Source organism: Cydia pomonella, chromosome 2 (assembly GCF_033807575.1).
Source record: "Cydia pomonella isolate Wapato2018A chromosome 2, ilCydPomo1, whole genome shotgun sequence".
In the NCBI taxonomy this organism is placed as follows: Eukaryota; Metazoa; Arthropoda; class Insecta; order Lepidoptera; family Tortricidae; genus Cydia; species Cydia pomonella.
In genome coordinates this window covers 10,886,055-10,904,921 of record NC_084704.1, presented here as the reverse complement: position 1 = coordinate 10,904,921, position 18,867 = coordinate 10,886,055, and the positions used below count along the sequence as shown (strand labels likewise).

At 38.5% G+C, this 18,867-nt stretch overlaps 1 protein-coding gene across 3 annotated transcripts in view; it reads right to left on the bottom strand.

Moving 5' to 3' along the window:
* Positions 1 to 18,867, bottom strand: part of LOC133534120 (activating signal cointegrator 1 complex subunit 3) — a 40,482-nt gene that overhangs the window by 4,497 nt on the left and 17,118 nt on the right. For all 3 annotated transcript variants that reach the window (XM_061873211.1, XM_061873216.1, XM_061873222.1), the window contains 23 exons: positions 17,538 to 17,664; positions 16,019 to 16,302; positions 14,662 to 14,767; positions 12,854 to 13,078; positions 11,843 to 11,932; positions 11,475 to 11,619; positions 10,767 to 10,903; positions 10,072 to 10,248; positions 9,147 to 9,372; positions 8,882 to 9,023; positions 8,363 to 8,474; positions 7,020 to 7,111; positions 6,674 to 6,750; positions 5,853 to 6,073; positions 5,020 to 5,122; positions 4,336 to 4,525; positions 3,595 to 3,748; positions 2,580 to 2,716; positions 1,943 to 2,159; positions 1,330 to 1,488; positions 1,114 to 1,255; positions 836 to 1,026; positions 230 to 420 (listed from right to left, as the gene is read on the bottom strand). In XM_061873211.1, the coding sequence (XP_061729195.1) occupies positions 230 to 420; positions 836 to 1,026; positions 1,114 to 1,255; positions 1,330 to 1,488; positions 1,943 to 2,159; positions 2,580 to 2,716; positions 3,595 to 3,748; positions 4,336 to 4,525; positions 5,020 to 5,122; positions 5,853 to 6,073; positions 6,674 to 6,750; positions 7,020 to 7,111; positions 8,363 to 8,474; positions 8,882 to 9,023; positions 9,147 to 9,372; positions 10,072 to 10,248; positions 10,767 to 10,903; positions 11,475 to 11,619; positions 11,843 to 11,932; positions 12,854 to 13,078; positions 14,662 to 14,767; positions 16,019 to 16,302; positions 17,538 to 17,664 (3,645 nt within the window). The remainder of the gene's footprint in view (positions 1 to 229; positions 421 to 835; positions 1,027 to 1,113; positions 1,256 to 1,329; positions 1,489 to 1,942; positions 2,160 to 2,579; positions 2,717 to 3,594; positions 3,749 to 4,335; positions 4,526 to 5,019; positions 5,123 to 5,852; positions 6,074 to 6,673; positions 6,751 to 7,019; positions 7,112 to 8,362; positions 8,475 to 8,881; positions 9,024 to 9,146; positions 9,373 to 10,071; positions 10,249 to 10,766; positions 10,904 to 11,474; positions 11,620 to 11,842; positions 11,933 to 12,853; positions 13,079 to 14,661; positions 14,768 to 16,018; positions 16,303 to 17,537; positions 17,665 to 18,867) is intronic.

Genomic DNA, 18,867 nt, shown 5'->3' with positions numbered 1-18,867 from the left:
GCTCGCGATTCGTCTGGCAGGTTGTGTTCATGCTAGATATTAAGTTATTTTGGCATCAAATGTGCGTCAATTACAGCGGGTAAGTTTAAGTAGTATACGATCTGGATCATCGTCTCATACTTAGGGCCAATATGACAGATGTGTAAATTTAAATAAGTTTTCTAAAATGCATAGTACTTGAATTATTATGATGCAATCGAACCTTCTAGATTATTTACTAGCAACTTACCCGTTGAGCACATCTTCGTTATGTCTCACAGGTAACGTGGCGTACTCCTCGCAGTCGCTGAGAACGCGTAGCAGCATGTCAAAGTCCAGGTCGCCATGTAAAGATTGGCTGAAGTGAGCCATCGTTTTGTGGGACAAGTAATAGTAAGAGGCGATACGGCCCATCCATGTTGTGTGGAGTGTACGTTGGTCCTGTAAAAAAAGTATAAATACTTGTTGCAATTACATACTTACACTCTGGCTATCTGTTGATTTCTTCAGCTACTTTTTATTGCAATATTTGCAATTTCGAATGGATTCAATTATTTTACAATAATATATGATTCGCAACCTTATACGTGTTTTGTAGTTCTCTTTTGATCAAAGTCTAATAAAATATTTTTGGTGATTCCGAATTCTTTTTGAAAGTTTTATTTTTTTCTAGCAATGTCACGCTGATTTTGATGCAGAGTCCGTTAAAATTTAGATCCTATCCTTAGAGTGGTAATTTCAGATTATGGCATAAAGAAGGAATGCCACATGTTGGCCATAAACGTAGTATAATATATTAAGGCTTTGTAGTTTGAAGCAATGAACCAGCGGTAAGAAGGCACTACTTAGTGTGTACCTCTTCGATCTCTACACAGTTGGCACTGCTCAGGGCATCAAGAGATGTTTGCACCAGATTCGATAGATAGTAGTTGATATCCTGGGGCTCTAAGCTCTCCAAGTTGTAGTAAGACGGGTTTTTGAGCAGGCGACGGAAGAAATACGTCCATGTTAGGTAGTCAAGGATGTCCTGCTTTGATTGCACAGTACCTGTAAATAAAGTAAGAAGATAAACATATAAAGTTTCCAAACAGGAAGGAATTGTTGCATAAGTTGTCATGCTTTGACCCTACGTACCAGCTACGATCTCGGCGTTGAGATGGTCGGCGAGCACCTCGAGAAGACTGGATTCGACAGGGAACGGCTCGTACAGGAACTTCTTGTAGAAGTTCTTCTTCTGGTCGTGTACCAGCACGACAGCGACACCTTCGTTGTCATACTGTTGGATATAACGACACTGTTAGTAATTAGTAATATGAAAATTGCAAGTGCTGGTATATGCCTAGTATAGACCTGCGGGCGGCCGGCGCGGCCCATCATCTGCAGCACGTCCGTGATGGGCATGTCCACGTATCGCTTCTGCTTGCCGTCGAAGTACTCCGTGCCCTTGATCACTACGAGATGTGCGGGGAAGTTCACGCCCCACGCCAGCGTTGCCGTGCAGATTAGGACCTGAAATATTGAAATGGGTTAGTCCATTTTGTGGCCTGTATCGGGAACTTAACTTTTATGATGACACTTTACGATAATAACACACAGTTCCATGTATGCTCCCTATATCGAAGCAGGAACAACGATGACAGTTCATAGCGAGAGAGGGAGCGCAGTGCTTACTTTGTAATGGAGGTAGAGCCGATAGTAGATGTTGATTTACCTCCACCTATCGAACTGTTACACGCTGAAATTTACATTCAATCTACGAGCCACGTGTAATGTGATTGGCTATTTTCTTTGCGTCTAGTTTCCGGTCCAGTGAAAAAGAGACTTCATCGCAGGTAACTTTTGAGACAGTTTCAAAATGACGAAACAAAAACAACAAATGACAGAACTCAGGCTTAGTAAAACAGTTCTATCCATTTGTTGGGTAAAACCTATTTATAAAAGACAACCAGACTACGACACAAACCTGAATCTTCTGATTGATAAACAATTCTTCAACCGTATTTCTGTCTCTCTCGTGCAAGCCCGCGTGATGTATGCCGATGCCGAACGCTAGGGTCAACTTAAGGTTCGATTCCCGAATGTTCGACAGGATTTGCTCCATTTCTGACTCTTGCATGTGCAGCCATTGTTTCGGGTTGTCTTCGGCTGCGAGGTACGCGATTAGGTCTAATGCGGTTAACCTAGTAACAAAAAAAATCATTTCGGTGTGTATTTTTGGCATTTTAATGCATATAAATTGGTTCTGTTTATTTTATGACTTGAAAAGCAGGCACTAAGCGACGACAAATATGCACATTGCACAATCATCGTTCCCTTTCGTCTATTGCAGACAATTTATACTGTAACGTCGGAGATAAATTGTTTTTGGTGGCTGTATATATAAACGCGGTAGACATGGTCTACTGCAGACTTGATGAAGAATGAAGAAAAGTTTGCAGAAAATATTACTGAATACTCCTAGCAAGTGAGGGCCGCGACATTTTGTCAACGCGTGAGATTGAGTGCTCTATTATGTGTATTTACTCCCAGATACAATCGAAAGACGTACATGGTCTGTCTACACGTAGAGACGAAGATGGGATGTCAGAGATGAGGCGTACCTGGTCTGTCTCCGGCTGGACACGAAGACGAGCGCGGGCGCGGCGGGCGAGTGCTGGCGGATGGCCTGGAACGTGGGCTTGTTCATGGTCATCATGCGCGGGCAGTAGTGGCGGCCTGGGTGTCCGGATATGTGCACCTGCTCACACAAAAATCATAGTTATCCACCCAGTTGAAAGACCACTTGGCAGGTTGGCAGTTTTGATATTCGTGTGATTAGCGACACGAACAACGAGCGCGAGTGTGCGAATGCAGAGAACGAACCATATCTCAGTTTAAGTGTAGTGAACCTTATCTCTTTTCATCTCGACATTTTAGTTATTTCTCTGAGCTAAGTACGAATTAAATTCCTATAACTACGAATTAAATATCTTGTCACTAACATACTCTCGCTATCTTAATCAGCAAATGTATAGTCGCCCATTGAAATAAGGTGCTTGCGGTGGAGGCACTCAGTTCTGCATAGTGTTGGCCAGACTTTTGCTTTATTAACTTTATCTAATATGTATAGTTGTCAGCTCTGAAGCTGGCCCGCAACGGCTTATCCATTGTCTATTGTTAACTAAAACCGCGCGTGACACTACCTGCAAAAAAAGGGTAGTATAATTCTAATTGGCACCTGAGCGCGGGCTAGTCCAACGCTCAAAAAACCAGTGTAGGTGCGCTCTCCGATAACGCGCCTTTGTCCGCATATCGAGGACACATTTTAGACTGGTTCGGTAGCGTTCGACTCGCCGGCACTCAGTAACCGTATAGGGATCACACAAGAAATCACAAATTATTTTTCCATTTGTTCATTTTGAATCTTATTTCAATTACCATAGGAGTTCTAATTAAATAACCGGTTAAAGTTACCCGGCTCTTTTTTTTGCAGGTAAGTGGGACGCGCGGTTTTTGTTAACAATAGACAAAGGATAAGCCGTTGGGGGCCAGCTACAAAGCTAACAACCATACTTTGATGTTTTGACAACCAAGTATGCAAAAAACAACGATATACCAATATAATTCGAATATTACCTCCAAAGGAACCGGTCGCACAGAGGGTCTGAAGTTGTACAACCCCATTTCGCCAATGTTCAACCAATTCGCCAAGTCTTTAGCGTTCGCGAGCGCAGTGGATAAACCGATAATCCGCAGCCTTCTAGACGTATGAGACTCAATAAAGTTTGTTCTGAAACAATAACTTAATTTGTGTAGGGAGTAGGGGAAGGTAAAACAATATGCAACAGCATAATTATATAGATTAATTTTAACCTATTCAGCGCTATTGACGATACCGACTTTTCGCTACATACCAAAAAACCTTGGTTACGATGTAGCGCTACGGCCGTAGCTTAGCAGTGAATGTCTTAAAATGTAGCCTCCGTCAATTTGACCATGAATTTGACACGAACCTTTTTTTTAGTTTATTTTAACAAAAGTATTACACAATAACTATAATATTGTTTCGCCAAACTGCCTGACAGTTTTTGTCGAAATACAGCACTTTTTACTGTAAAAAAAACTATAATTGATGTGTATTACATTAAGGTCTAATTTGGGTAGATTATTAGTATTTGCAATGTAAAATTTTTACAGTTTGTATTTTTAACTTAACCTACTTATTTTCTTTGAGAAAGAAATTTATTAACCATATTTTAAATTTGCTTTTAAACGTATTGAACCATGTATTTTGTGAATAAGTCCTATTTCTGGATACTTTGTGTCAAACAAAATTATACCTTAACACTGTATTAAAAGACTATTAGTGTCCCTTACCTCGAAACTATAACCTCCAACACCGGCCCCCTGTCTTCGCCCAAGAGGTGTATTTCGTCGATGACTATAAGCGCTACATCGCGCACATAATTCCTGGTCTGCCACGAGCGACTGATGCCGTCCCATTTCTCGGGCGTGGTCACGATCACGTGGGAGCTGCGGATGGCCCGGATATCCGGGGATACGTCGCCTGCGAATTGTATATCATTTATGGCAGGGATCGGAAACCGGTATTTTTTGTATGGGAACGAAAACGGTATTTTTTCGTTCTTTGTTAATTACTTCATTTCTAATTAGGCAATCTAATAATACGAAGTCGTTATCTGAAAACACAACTGAGTCCTACATTTAGAGTATAAAATAAACCGAAATATATGGTTATTTCTATGTTTTTGCAAAAAACCGGTTCCGATCCCTGATTTATGGTCTGGTAAACCACTATTGGCAAAATGCAGCAAATTTGAAAGACATACTCGTTTGCCAGACTATAAATACTGGAGATGTTTTTCGTCGTCTATGACAGCACAATGGAAAACAGGGGAAGTCTCTATAGTATAGAGTAGAGGTTCCTGGTAAAATGACAGTATAGAGTCTATACTGTTTTACCGAGTTATTTTACCGAGAAAATTAAGCCATGTAGGAAGCAAAAGCAGTATGTTGAATAAAGAAATAGTATTCATTAACCTGTCAATTCGACGACCTTCTTGCCCAATTTCTCTTCCAGTCTTATTTTCCAATCTTTGATGCGCTCCTTCACAAGAGCTTTTAGAGGTGCAATGTACACTACCTGAAAATACATATTTCATAGACTAGATACACATTTTAGCTAAATAAACACAAGTGCTGCGATATACACGCATCAGCTCCAAGAACTGCTAGTGTATCAAATAAAATAAATAAATATTTTAAACATTAACTTACACATATTTCATAGAGCAATATTTAAAATGTACATTATTACCGAGGCGGGAAATGTAGCTATTTGGACCCGGGAAGTTCCGCTTTGTATGGTAGGGCACAGCAGATGTCATTACAGATCTAGAGCAGAGCCCAACTGGGGAAGTACCTCCACCTTACGGAAAACTGCAGCCACGTAACACTAGACCCTACTCATAGTGTTGTGTTCCTGCCGGTGAGTAAGGATGCCAGAGTTCAACGAGGGTGCGATTGTTAGGGTTGGCAACGCGCATTTAACACTTATGGATTTGCAGGGGTCCATAGGCTACGGAGACTGCTTACCATCAGGCGGGCCTTATGCTTGTTTGCCACCATCGCAGAGAATGCTGACAGAGTAGGCACTCATTTGAAGTGGGATTACAATTAATTTTTTATATGCAACATTGTTGTCACGTGAATCGATCCTGCAATGTTTTTAACGTTTTAATTTTTGACTTACTAACAGTGCGTAGTGTAGCACTTTGCGTTGGTCGCCAAAGTTAACCTTGTTCGACATTTTTGAGAAAATATTGTACAGCATCTTGGACGACGGGCTGGAGTTGAAGGCAAGTTAACCCTACCTTACACTCGGGGTACTGGTTGAACACCCTAAACATGGCCACTTCAGCGACTATGGTCTTGCCGGAGCCGGTGGGCGCTCCAAGCAGCACGTTGTTGTCGGTGTGGTACAGGCAGTGGAAGATCTGCGTCTGGATGGGGTTGAAGTGGCTGAAGTTGTACAGCATCTCGTACGACGGGTTATTGAGCGCCGTCACTGGGAGCGGCTGGAGCTCTAGTAGGTCTGCAAATTAATTTGATGATCCATATTGAGCCTATTAACAATAGATACTCCAAAGCGCTTCAGGTATTTAGGAGCAGTATTGATTGCTAGGGTACGGTATCTTGCGCGGGTCGGTAACTTCTCAAGAGGATTTCCTTTGCGAATTGCTGTGGTTTCTAAGATTAGATTGAAGAATAAGGATGTTGTTCCTTTTATCTTTCCTTCGTATGATAAAGTATTTGAGATTTTTCTTTCGATGTGATTAGCGAGAATAATATTTCATGTAGGAAAGTAATTGAAACTTTTCACAATGGTGGGATAGAAATTTTATGTAAGCATTTGTTGGACGAGTGTCTGTAAGCCATTTTATAAACTATTAATATATTTAAATTAAATTTTAACAAGAAGAAAAGCCTGCGAACGATTTTTCCACTTTTCAATTATATATTTATATTAAAACACGAAAAATTAGTTTTAGCAATTTGCAGGATCGTAACCGATAAAAGTAAATTTGATTGACGGCAATACTATTAGCAACAATGGTTATATGGAGCCGATTCAATTACATGTGACTCGTGTATTCGTTTAGTCACACCTTGGTCCCACTCGATCTGCACGTACCTGTGTGCGGCGGATGTGTCTCAGGCAAAATTAGATGCTGGAATGTCAAGGGCAACACGCTTTCAGAACCCAGCCATCTAAAAAAAGGGCATATTTAATTTATTTTCGCATATTATTTTCAATTCGTTTTATATCTTTGTGTGTATGCTTGTTTACCACCGACGTGGGATATAAACAATAATTACTGAACCGATATTCAATATTTATTATACTTGAAATCCATAGTTATGTTGACGTCCTATGGCCGGTCTGGTTTCGAAAGTAGGTTCTTATGAGTTTTTAATTTAGTAGATAGGAAATAAGCTTTATATTATTGTAAAATAAATAAGTGAAAATCGACTCTTACCTTTCAGATGTTGCTCTAATGTAATATTGCGGCGGTAGAGGTTCTGTGATGGGTATCGTTATTATGAGTTCTTGTGGTTCATTTGTTATTACCTAAAACAACAGAGTTATTCAGCTTAATCAATACCCATTAGCTCTTATTAGTAACGCAACTCGACGCAGCGATATAAACAAATCGGGTTGCATTCCGGGAGTGCCGGCAGAAGTGAAAACTTGAATGTTAACGCTGTGCACTTTTGATATTTTTGATAAATTGAGTAGCAATCAGCTACACAATCAGTAAATGTTAATGAATCGTTCCCCATCATATTAAGTAAAACAATCATGCTTCTTTTCTGTTATTTAACTTTTTGGTAAGGAAAAACTTGAGTATCTATAATCATGGACACCCAACAACACAAAGATACAATACAACACAATTAACAAAGATTAAACCTCTTTAACCGTTATGAAAGCACTTTGATTATGAAGAAAATAAAATGTCACACTTGAATGAGAAACGATTTTTCAAAAGTAACCAGGCTTCGTTGACATTCAATTTGCACGTCACCATGATGTCACGTGCCCGTGTTACGAATTTTCAATCTGACGGTCACGTGACCCCTGACGCGGGTTTAACATTTTTTCCCCATCACAAAAGGTGCACAGCGCCGCTTAAGACGTTTTCACTTCAATAATTATAGTAAATTTCGCGATGGGCAAGGGAGGAAAAGGGAGGAGAAGGGTGGGATCCCTCCCGTGGGAGGAAGGGGCAGAAATAAGGCTTATGCATTAAGAGTAACATTTACTGTGGTTTCTATCCAAGAAAATATGCGGGAAAGCTGAATGTGCTCTTTCGTGAGAGAAGGCCACGGCTAGAAAAGTTCTAAAGATTGCCGAGGGAAAACACCAACATACGAAGAGAGCTAGCTTTAATAAAGCAAAATAGGCAGGATTGGCCCAAGACACGATGAACCCGATCCCATTGATATGATGACATACGGGAACATGGCTAGGCAGTGATGACGAGCTATTGCAAAAAACCATTACAAAATATCAATATCGCTTTGGGAATCTCGACTATAAATATTTCTTGAAAATTATAAAGCTAATAAATTATTTCCATTTAGAACAATCCACCTATACCTATTTAAATTTAACAACAGTGTAATACAATGGATGCAGAATTAAAATATTCTAAACGACACATAAAAGTTATTATAGATAATAAATGTAACCATAACTACCATAAGACAATAAGTATATAGTAGTGTTCAATGAAATCATCATCACGGAACACTTCAATGAAAATCGATCGTATTATTTTGCATGCTTACTTAAAAGTAATAGAGTTGTTTAACGTACTTGTTTCTTGGTGATGAGGAAAAACTCATTGTAGTACATAATGTCATTGTCAGGGTCCTCCACCCATATCCAGAATGCTTCGGGCGCTTTGCCGTGATATTTATCGTTCCATCTGTAATCATGACATTATTAGTAAAGTTCATATGTCGCCAAGCCCCCCCCTCCCCCCCTGGCGACACCCATGCAATTTCATATTTGAACTCGAAGAGGACACTAGGATAGCGACTGGGCAACTGCCTATTGAGGTGACGGCCTCTAGCTCAACGTATACTTGTCGCGTCGAATGATCCCTATGAAAATTCATTTTTATATGGAGTAGCTTACGTAAAATGTTTGTAGACATATTTTGGAAGTTTAGCACATTTTAGTAATAAAAATATTCAATTATTTTTTAATTAAAGCCAACAAAAGATATTTGAAGGAACTACGGCTTATCATTTGACGCGACATGTATGACGATTGTTTGACATAGGCAATAATCTTGTACCAAGTGTTAGTAACCCAGAAACGCTTACTCACTTGAAATTAGGTGTGATGGTGAGTCGTATCCGCAGCACGGTTCTCGTTATTGGGTGCAGGCTGGCTTCCATCTCCAACAAAGGGAATTCGTCGGCACACTTCTTTAGGTGCCGCGCTGCTTTTGGGTTCCTTATAAGGTCACCTAGAAATAAAAATAATATCATTTTATTTCTCAATGAAATAATGAAAAACTTTTGGTTTAAGTGCTGCAGTTCATCTTCGCCATCTTGAGAACCGCTATATTGCAAAACTTTACAAATCTTACCAAGTTCTTTCCAATCCATATCCCGGATCTGATCCGGCTTGAGCATCGGGTACTCGATATGCTTGAGCACCTCGTTAGGGAAGCAGTTGAACTGCCGCATGTCGCTGTAGAAGTCCCACTGCTGCAGTTCGAGCATCTTCGCCATCTTGAGGTACAGCGCGGCCATGTAGGCGTTGTTTTTGCGAAGCGTGATCTCGAACAATGCGCGGATTATGCGCACCGCATTCTGGAAAGATCGTAGACTTGTGAACGCAGAAGTTGGTAATGGGTAAAACACTCTATAATATAAGGAACCTGTTAGAATACACTCAAGATAACGAGTCTCAACTCAAAAAATAATTATTTCAAAATTGAGAGCAGTTCTCAAACATCTACTGCAGTATCACCAAGTTGCAAGAAGTTGTTCTATATCTGTTTTTTTGACCGTGCAATATTTGAGCTATTAATTGTCGCGGAGTTGAGGTTACCCTTAGTGTACTACTACTAACATGTGAACTTTCTCTTGTAACGGCCGCTTCGGATCACATTTAAAATCCTGATTTTAAGCGTACGGTTATTTTATACGATCAACGTAATGTAGGAAAAATTACAATGCGCTTACCGCTGCATTTACCGCGTAAAACAATGTATGGTCATTAGATTGTCTGATGTAAAATGAGTGTGAGACAAAAGACAAACGTTTAACGCTGCGTTTATCACATAAAACAACCGCGCGCTTTATAGTATTTAACCAATATACAAACAATTTGATCTACCCATTTACGTTTCTTATATGTACATCGCGGTATTAATAGACACCATCGATAGATATATATAATTATATATATTGATTTATTTAATCTTTATTGCACAATACATGAAGGTACAAATGGCGGACTTAATGCCTTAAGGCGTTCTCTACCAGTCAACCAATATATATATATACCTGGCTGATATAGTTTAAATCGGACTGTAGCGAAGATCCGTTGACGCGACCCCTTGACAAGTAAGTCTGCAGCAAGATGTTGATTTTCCAGTGAATGTCCTCGGGAGCGTCCTCTATACGTAATTCGCAATACTGGTCCTTCAGGTTCCACAGTTCCGTGAGTTCTTCTTTACGCACCTATAAACATTTTTTGGTAAATCGGGGTAAGATTTAACCTTGTGGCACAACCGAACGACAGAAGAGAGGTTGTACCCAAGGGAAATTCTAAGCCTTTATCCAGTTCTATGACGCCGCAGCTATCATTTTCAACTGTGAAACGTTTAATACAAGTTAAAATATTTAAAAACTATGATGACATCTAGTAATAGCCTTATTGAGCTTACTGTGGGACTTAGTCAATTTGTGTAATAATGTCCTATAATATTTATTTATTTATTTATTTATTTAATAGATTTTACAAAACCAAAATTTCAGCGCAGGAAGTTATTTAATTAAGAATTGGTATTTTATTTCAGCTGACTCCACGAGACAGGACTAGCCTAGTGTGGCGGTCATATGTTAAAGAAATCCAGTACACTTTTAGACAGTTAGACTATTTTTATTATTCTGAAGATAGTTGAGACTTTATAGTCATAGTGAATAACTATGAAATGTACGGATATTATTTAAAGGTACGCTAGGAACCAGCTACTTACTTTGAGCTGCTGGAAATCGGAGCACCTTGTAAGCATCTCTAAAACGTAGCCCTGTGTCATGGATTTTCGAACCATAGAGTTGAACACTTCCATAGTTTCGCAGGTTATGTAGTAGTGACTGGCGGTTCGGCCCAAATCTGTCAATAAAATGAGATAACATACAGTTAACGTTCATTATCCGACTGACTAAGGAAGATTATGCTTCTATTACACATATTTGAAACAAGTGCCTAAACGCGGAGGATTGGACCCTCTAAGGTACAGGCTTAGGCTGCGCAGCGAGGAATGTGTTTGTTATGAACCAATAGAATCAGTTCATTTAAATTTCTTCCACAGGGCAGCTCTAGTCGGCAATTTTCAAATGGTTCTTAATAAATACATCCCTCCCTCGAACATCACTAGTGGAAACGCAGCATTAACACTAAGTCTCATTCTTACATTTACAGCCTTAAGGCGCAAGGTCATTGACATTGTCATGTTGTACAGATAATGTACTCGCTGCAGCTAATCTCTCGCTCTCACACGATTCTGGTATGTTCTATACTTGCCGTACACGAAACTGACCACCGAGAACGTATCAGTATCTCTCTTACTCTCGCCATGAGGCCATGACCACATAAGTGTGAATGAGAAATTTTACAATGTCAGTATAGTCGAGTTGAAAGTAGATAATCTGATCAATTATATGGAAAGTCTCATAAAGCATACCTGTAATGTTAAGGTCGCCGGTCCGTTCGTTGTACCGTATCATGTGTGTTTTGTCGAGCGTCATGGCCGCCGCCGTGATAAGCTGCCTACGTTTAGTCTCCAACATTGGTTCTTCTTGAACGTCGCCATAGGTTAGGCCATATACCTATTGATTTGGAACAAAATTACATTTTATGTTTTAGTACAAGAAGTCAAGAAATCGGTTAGTGGAAGAATGATCACTTTGGGGTTTTATTTGCTTTCCGCGAATGCGTGAAATCTAATGACCACAGGAAAAAATTCTAGCTAAGTTTATCTCGCCTTCGTAAACTCAATGATTGAGTCATTTAAATACGTCTTGTTAATAGTTTAGGGGGGGTAGTTCATACCTGTGGATTGATCCTCATGCGTACAAATAAGTACGTGTAACTCAGCCATTCTACTGCTTCATCTATGTTGGTGACAGTTCCTAGCGCCACCTAATATAGAATAAATTTTATTAGGTCTATGTCTGTTGAGGTTCGGTGTGCAAGATACATATTGCAACCTACGTATTATGTTACATGAACCTAGGTGATGTGACATGTGATATAACTTCGTATACACCGCGTTTTTATTGAATTCCGTTAGCTTCGGGGTATCGGTAAAAACGTTTAAGGAAACTAAATGGCTAATTTTAAAACTTAATTTAAAATATATATATTTATTTTTATACCAAAATAATTAAAGGCTGCATATAGCGTTGTTGTAACACGGGCATTACATTGAACTTAACCAAACAATTGATAACTGTGACATATCAATGTCATTTCGATCATCGATCGTCATAAAGTACTTACGTTTAGTAGCAAATGTATAAACTCGTACTAAACACTAATCAATATGTAAACAAGCCCTAAGGCAAGTGTACATCCTCGTTAGGGCCTTATCAGATAAAAATAAATTATTGATTATCTCCGAAATGAAGTTAATTAGAGCGCCGGTGTCTTTTGACATTATTGAAAGTAACTTAATTTAAGCTCAGAAATGCACTCTTGATATTAACAAAAAAAAAACACGGTGTATACCACCGGGTGCACTAACTAACTCTAAAAACTAACTTTTACTCTACTATCTGATTCTTAATTCTTTGGATGCTGAAACAGACTTTGGACAAAGGTGTGTTGTGTTTGTATATGACATAATGTTCGATTTGGCAGTCGATGTGTCATTTGTCAAGAAATGCACCCTTGCAATTAACGAAAAAAAAACACGATGTATATATTACACAACCACCGGGTGCACACGCATTTCTTTGACCCGGTAACTCTTTGGTTGATGAAACAGATATTGGACAAAGGTGTATTGTTTGTATGTGACATAATGTTCGATTTGGCAGTAGTTTTTTGCTACGAACTTACCTCAGCATTCAAGTTATCAGCCAACAAATTGATAAAGTTACTCTCGATCGGAAATTGATTGGTCATCGACTTGAGGTAATGCGTGAGCTTGTCGTGGGTGGTTATTATGATGCCCGTGCCGGACTTGTCGAACTGCGGCCGCCCGGCGCGGCCGAAGATTTGTAATACGTCCAGAATACTGAGGTCCACGAATGTGCCGTGACTCTGGTCGTAGATCTCTGTACCCTGGAGAAATAATAATAGTGTAAGGGCAAAATCGATAATTAGGTCGAACCATAGTAGTCCCATTCGATATGTAATAACACCACTAGAGTAATAAGGATAGACTACATATGTAAAACAATAAGGTAAGAGTGAGATAGCGCTTTACGAATAAAAACACTTCCAATATTCATTGTTTCAATGAGCAAGTCCTTACAATAGAATAAGAATCATTTATTTACTATAGAAAGAAATAGCTACAATGGCATCAGTGGCAGTTGGATCCCATGCAAGAGTTTATCAAAAAAATCGGCCAAGTGCGAGTCGGACTCGCACAGGAAGGGTTCCGTACCATTATCTATAAAAACGGTCACCCATCCAAGTACTGACCCTGCCTGACGTTGCTTAGCTTCGGTGATTGGATGAGAACCTCGATATTGGAAAGAAATATTTATTTTATTCTGTTTTTAGTATTTGTTGTTATAGAGGCAACAGAAATACATAATCTGTAGAAATTTCAACTGCCTAACTATCACAGTTCATGAGATACAGCCTGGTGACAGACGGACGGACGGACGGACGGACAGCGGAGTCTTAGTCTCGATTGACCCTTTGGGTACGGAACCCTAAAAACAATGCGGGTATTGACACACAAAATCATGTTTTGAATCTTGACGGACATTTCTGACCCGTTTGATTTTTAGTATATATTAATTAGGAAGGGTTATTATATTTAAGGTAGAAAAATCTGGTTTAAACCATCTGTCCACCCTAAAAATTACATACAAGTATGGTATATAAAATATCGGCACGTACAAAGTGCCAAAATTGCCCATGTATTAAGATAGTATATACATATCTTTGGCATTTTTTCCGTGTGGATATTTAATACCTTATTTATTTATTTATTTCAACTTTATTGCACAAATAAAGAAAAATGTACAAATGGCGGACTTAACCTTGACTGTACTATTTAATTTATAATATGGACTATGCTATGTGAAACTTTAAGTGCCGCTGGTGGCCTAGCGGTAAGAGCGTGCGACTTGCAATCCGGAGGTCGCGGGTTCAAATCCCGGCACGTACCAATGAGTTTTTCAGAACTTATGTACGAAATAACATTTGTTATTTTCCATTCGCTTTCAGGTGAAGGAAAACCGGACTAAACCGTTTTGTAAAAACTAGTGCCTACGCCAATTCTCGGTATTAGTTGCCAAGCGGCGCCCAGGCTCCCTTGAGCCGTGTCAAAATTCCGGGACAACGCGAGGAAGATGATGATGATGATAATGTGAATCTCGGAGTAATAATGCATACAGGGTGTTTTTTCAACCTTTACCCATTTTAAGTGGTAAATGTGAAGCTGTGCTGAACAACTTTTACTACCTATGGGTCCAAATACAAAATCGCGAATATACGATAACCAGTTCATAAGATATGTAGAGTTCTGGTAGTATTTCTTCTTAATCAATTCGCTATGGAATAAACGACGTAGTAACATAATTGGAGCTCGTTTCGTGCTTTGATGCGATTAGTTGCAGTGCATGCTCACTTAATATACGAAAACAATTAATGAAACCTGCATTATAACAGCATAATTTTGCACTTACCCTTATAATAACTGCATGTGCGGGCAAATTCACCCCCCAAGCCAGAGTGGACGTGCACACGAGCACCTTTATGTAGCCTTCAGAGAAATATCTCTCTACCATGTTCCTATGAACAGATAAATATTGCAACATTATTATTTAAGTGAGTCTACTATCGGTACTGAACTACAAGATCACCAAAATATAACCGAAGACACCTAAATATCAACTACGATAAATAGTAGGATCAGTACATAACACTTTAAACACTAAACAGACATTTCTATAATATGGATAAAATAAAATAGATAGCCCCATGTGCAGAGCGTGCACGGAATCAGAGAAAACAACAAAACTTTGGTTTGTACTCCACGCAGGTATAATATATATAGGAACAGGTTTGGGTGTAGGTTTTGCTTGCTAGGTTTCGTGGATGAGCTTGGGGGGATTAAGTAACGCCACCTCGTTTTTCACGTAAATCAGGAATAACGGTTGCTGATTTGCGGAAAATGCCCAGGGCAACTCAGCTTATTTCAGATTCTCGATTGACCGAATGCTAGTTAGCTTATTTGAACCTTCAATTATCCTGCTGCAGTCGTTCTTCAGTTAAACCATATCACCACTGGCAATATTGATTGTCCACAACTTCTTTCTAAACTTTCGTTCAATACGCCCACTCGGTCTAAAAGATTTTATCCCCCCCTTTCAGTTAAACGCACTTTATCTAATTATAGGCAAAATAGTTTCCTGTGTTGCGCAGCTCGTAACTTGAATAATTTGTCGAAGGATCTAGATATTGACGTTTTTAATTGCTCAATCCCTAGTGTAAGGCGCAATCTAGTCAATCAATGCTTCTAAATAACATGTTGCAGGTAGTGATATGCTATGGAGTGTGATCTGTAACTTTAATGTATTTGAGCCCGGTCCATGTTGTTCATCTAAATGCGAATATAAGTTGTTTATCTTAGTGTAATTTCATAAGTTATAAGTGTTCTTGCTTATTGCTCATATCTATTTCTTGGTCTCTCTTTTTTTATTAATTGTAACCTTGATATATTTCATATTGTAATATCTTGTGTCACATGTGCTTTTGTATCTAGTGTGTATTTTGTTATTATATATACAGTTTCTATTTGCGAGTTCCTGTAATTGGCTCTGTACTACTATCTAAAAAGTTTAATGTATTTTTTATAGCTGTTGGAATTCCTTGTATAAATAAATAAATAAATAAAAATGTATTATTTTATGAAATGCTGGTGCAGTCCTTCTTAAATTAAAAAAAATATTTTCGTTTGATCTCACCCGAAATTAGTTTGGATAATCGAGTTTCTACTGTATTTAACATTGTGGCAAGGGTCAGCCCTGCATTAAGTCTTACCTATCACTCCGCAGCATGCCAGCGTGATGGCACGCGAACCCAGCCGCAAACAGCTCGCTTAGCACCTTATTAGGACTGCTGCTAATAGCTTTTTTCGCCTTCAGGAATCCTCCTGAGTCCTCAGGCTCGAAGTGCTTTAGGTGGCCCTTCTTCTGGGCCAGCTCTTTGAGAACCATGGCCGTGGTGTGCGTGGCGTTACGCGCGTGGACGAATACCATGACCTGGTGACCCTTTTGGACCATGTCGGCGGCTTTGTCGTAGCATATGTCGTTCATTATTTGTATCTGTCGATATTTGATTGTGATTAGCAAAGGATTTAAAAGCTGTAAGCCTCGCGTTATGATTCATGAGCTTAAAAAATGTGAAAATAAATATCCTTCTATCGTTAAGTCATTATCACATCACAGCGAATTAACAATGGTTTTAAGTGCCACAAATACCATTTTGAACATTTTGCAAAAAACGAAACGACCATAAAAATCTTTCTAACTACAGAAGATACAGAAGATTGTGAAGTCCAGAGGATACTGAGCTATAAATAGATCAGATTTTACTCAAATGGAATGTAAATTGCGGCACTATTAATTTTTTTATCAAGCTTTACCGCAGTTCTTCATTGCCCCAGCTGGGCAAAAATGCTTTCGTATGTCCGGATGTTCTCCTCTTTGGGTCACATTTCTCAACCGATTCTCGTGAAGTTCTGTATCTTCAGTATCTTCTGGACAAAACTTCACGAGAATCGGTTGAGAAATGTGACCCAAAGAGGAGAACATCCGGACATACGAAAGCATTTTTGCCCAGCTGGGGCAATGAAGAACTGCGGTAAAGCTTGATAAAAAAATTAATAGTGCCGCAATTTACATTCCATTTGAGTAAAATCTGATCTATTTATAGCTCAGTATCCTCTGGACTTGGTTACTAAGAAAATACTTAATTAGAAGTTAGGATAATATATTTTTTGATAATTATGAGTTACATTTTGTGTGAAAACCCTGCAGCGCGGCAGACGTGATGTCAATGCAATAACATAATAAGACATACTTAAACTTATGTAACTAAACAATAGACAGTAAAGAGCACTAATTCCCATATCGTCCTTATACTGCGAATAGCACTACATAGTTAATTGTTCAAGTTTATTATAGTTCTACGAAACGAGATACTAACTCATTTCATTTGTTATTTTCCATGACAAATCTATACGAGTTTATTAGTGTGTATAAATTTTGTCATCTGTAATAGACGTAGGTTATATATATATATATATAGCCACTTAGTAAAGAAAAGGCGATGGTTTTTAACTTTAGTTTAATAAAATGATACATTTTAGGTTCGAAACTTTGGGATAGTTGCCTGTGAAATAGAAAAGATACGTATCGCAGAAGTACATAATCATCTACTAGTTTATGTTGTCATAGATGATCAGTAATAGTTACACTAGTTACGTGGGCTCAAAGTCTCTTTTACTGTTATTTTGGCTAGTGACAAATACATTTGAATTAGGATACTTTGAATCTACCTGTCTAAGATGTGCCCCCCCTCCGCTGCCGACTTCCTTCACCCCCACAAACTGCTGCTCCAGCGGGACCGGGCGGAACCGCGAGTCGAAGAAGAACAGCCCAATATTCGGGTTCACTCTCAAGAACCTGCACAATTATACAAATGTATACAATACGTTAAGTCCAGCCATAATGGGCGCTTCTTTCGTGAAATACCGATAAATTTTATACCTTTTATGAATTAAGGTTACTTTTATTTACGTGGCCAGTGTCAATTTGTTCCATCTAATTCTGGACATAAGAGTAGGAGATCTTGCCCTCTATTATAGGATTAGAGAGTTCGAACAGAACCAAAGATCCCTTCGTGTCAAGCAACAAATAAATTACGGACAGCGAAAAGTAGCTTGATATAAGATCTTGATGTAACTCTGAAATTTGCAATAAACATGCTTAATCGATTGTCATATTTTCTTCTCAGTTTAATCGACACCTACTTACATAATATCGATAGTTATCTAGTCAAAAACTCATTCAGGGAATTTCAGTTGTTATTAATAATGCTTAGATACCTAAAGGTTTGCGTGATTGAATACTGCTATAGAAGGAGCTATAGAATAGTAATAGAATTAAAATAATGCACCTTCGTTAGATATATCACAATCACCATTGGTTATCCAAAGTTTTTGTTATTACTTTATTTATTTATTTCAATTTTGCACGGTAGAAAGAATTGAAAGATATTGTATTCCATTAATGAACCGATACTATCTATATCGTATAAACTAAACGAACCGCAAGTAGTGTGGAAAATCAGACAATTAAAATGAATAAAGGGGAACATTAAATACTACATAAATTACCTTAAATAAAGAATTCTTGCGCACATCAAATCAATTTTTTTATTTTATAAAATTGATGCCTAAACAAATATTACGTAATTTTATGCGTTGTGTAAAGATGCATATTATTTTTATTTTAATAAATTACCCATTTTAATGACGACTACAGCATAACCGGACCGGACTACTCATTACATAATATATTTGCTTAATGATAAGTAGATCCAAAAATTCAAGAGTTCCACTTGGAACGGTTCGAGTTCTACTTAGATTGTTAACCTAAGAGGTAACATTTATTACCGGCTTGCCAATGAAGTGGTCATATACGTTTCCCTTTCGTCGTCCCCTTTTCTAAGTGGAAACTAGTACAGCCTTAAGGGGCTGTCAACACCCAATGTCCTTGAAATTGATGTTACTTAAACAGTTTTTTAAGAAAGACTATTTGTTTTAGTCAAGTAAGAAAAATATATGTTCATATTAATTATATTTCAAAGACCGTGGTTGTACTCGA